The sequence below is a fragment of the Nestor notabilis genome, unplaced genomic scaffold, assembly GCF_000696875.1.
Source record: "Nestor notabilis isolate BGI_N333 unplaced genomic scaffold, ASM69687v1 scaffold12543, whole genome shotgun sequence".
Lineage (NCBI taxonomy): Eukaryota > Metazoa > Chordata > Aves > Psittaciformes > Psittacidae > Nestor > Nestor notabilis.
Genome location: NW_009923338.1, coordinates 1 through 1,498, shown reverse-complemented (window position 1 = coordinate 1,498; position 1,498 = coordinate 1). Strand labels below are relative to the sequence as shown.

At 43.8% G+C, this 1,498-nt stretch overlaps 1 protein-coding gene across 1 annotated transcript in view; it reads right to left on the bottom strand.

Moving 5' to 3' along the window:
- The window catches only part of PNO1 (partner of NOB1 homolog (S. cerevisiae)), a gene marked incomplete at its 5' end in the record, with an annotated part of 4,958 nt that extends 3,564 nt beyond the window's left edge, over positions 1-1,394 (bottom strand). Inside the window, one exon of the mRNA XM_010012085.1 lies at positions 1,245-1,394. Coding sequence (XP_010010387.1) covers positions 1,245-1,394 — 150 coding nt within the window. The remainder of the gene's footprint in view (positions 1-1,244) is intronic.
- Between the last annotated feature and the right edge of the window lie 104 nt (positions 1,395-1,498).

Here is a 1,498-nt window from a genome sequence, read left to right as displayed (position 1 = left end):
GCACAGGAACAAATCGATCTGACAAAGCAAGCAGCAGGGGCATTTCTTTTCAGTTCATATTTTAATACTGGGCCAAAGCATTCCTCTGCCACCATGGAAAAGTTTGTGCACATCTGCATTTACAGATCCTAACAGGGACAACTTAGGAAAGAGCAGCATTTGAACCTGTAGCAAGAGAAAAGCAAGGAACAATAATTAAGATAATTATGTTAAGGTCTGGACTATGTAAAAGCTTTTCTGAACTGTCATTTACTGCTTCCACACCATGTCAGGGAAATCACAGAAACTGGTTTTAGAATTTCCCATTGTTTTACATTCCTGATAGATAGGGGCAACACTACATGGGCTCAATCAAGAACACAACTACCTGGCTTTGCAACCATTGCTTCATATCAAAAAGTGGTGTTAAAGTCCCAGGTTTTTCACCTGCACAGTTACTCAGTGGATCTTCAGGAGTTCCTGCTCTTCCCTTCCTTTTCCTTCAAGTTATTTCTCTAGTTGCTACCATCAAACTTGTGGTAAGATTTTAAGGTTAGGAAGCAAAATTACTGTTGCTGTCTCTGTTTTCACTCTTACATTAGAAGATCTCATACATCAACAGTAAGTTGTATGTCAAAGGCACAGCATGAGCTTTGGCTACACACTTGAGAGCTAGAGAAAGACTAAGAATAAAGAGTGCGCAGTTACAAGATCTACTATTCTGTATTGCTGTCTGCATCCTAAACTATTGCAGTGCAACCCATGAAAGAAAAATCACAAGCTATTAAATGACCGCCCCTTCTGCCATAAACAAAAGCCATTAGAAGACTTGGTGCGCCCTTCGAGGCTCTGTTAACTCAAAATTGTTTCACGTAAATAAGTATTTAGTAGCCTTAAAAACGTGGAAAACACTGCATTCCAAAATCACATCTAACACACAGAGCAAGATTCTTGTTAATTCTTAAGCATGTCTGCTATGAAACTGACACTCCCCCCATCTTATGCTGACCCCTTCTAGAAGGGATTAACACTTTCAAACGTTACCTGCAGTAATTACTCCCTTCTAAGCAATAACTCACAAATGCTATTTTAACCCCCAGTGGGGATTTCCTGGTTAAGTGAAACCAAGCAGTTTCCACTGTCCCAAGCGTTATCTGGGATTTAGAATGCTTCTCTAGTCTTTAATACACGGAACAAGAACACCTGTGAGAAGAGGCGCCACGTTTCAGGTATCAGTGGGAAGCAGGAGAAGGAGCTCTCTTTACCCTGATTTCCACGTTCCTCGTTTTCAAGTTAAACCTGATTTGAAGTTGCAAGTGCTCCACGATCGGCGTGTATATTTTCATCCAGTTCTCTTTTAACGGCGTGTACCTGTTGGCCGGCACGGGAACCTTCCGCATTTCGCCTTTTCCAACCTAGCGGGGAGAGAAGGCCGTGAAGCGAAGCAGGGCAAGGCCGAGGACAGGGCACCGCTCCACGTGCCCGAGGGCCGCCCGGCTGCCCCGGCCCCGCACAGGCC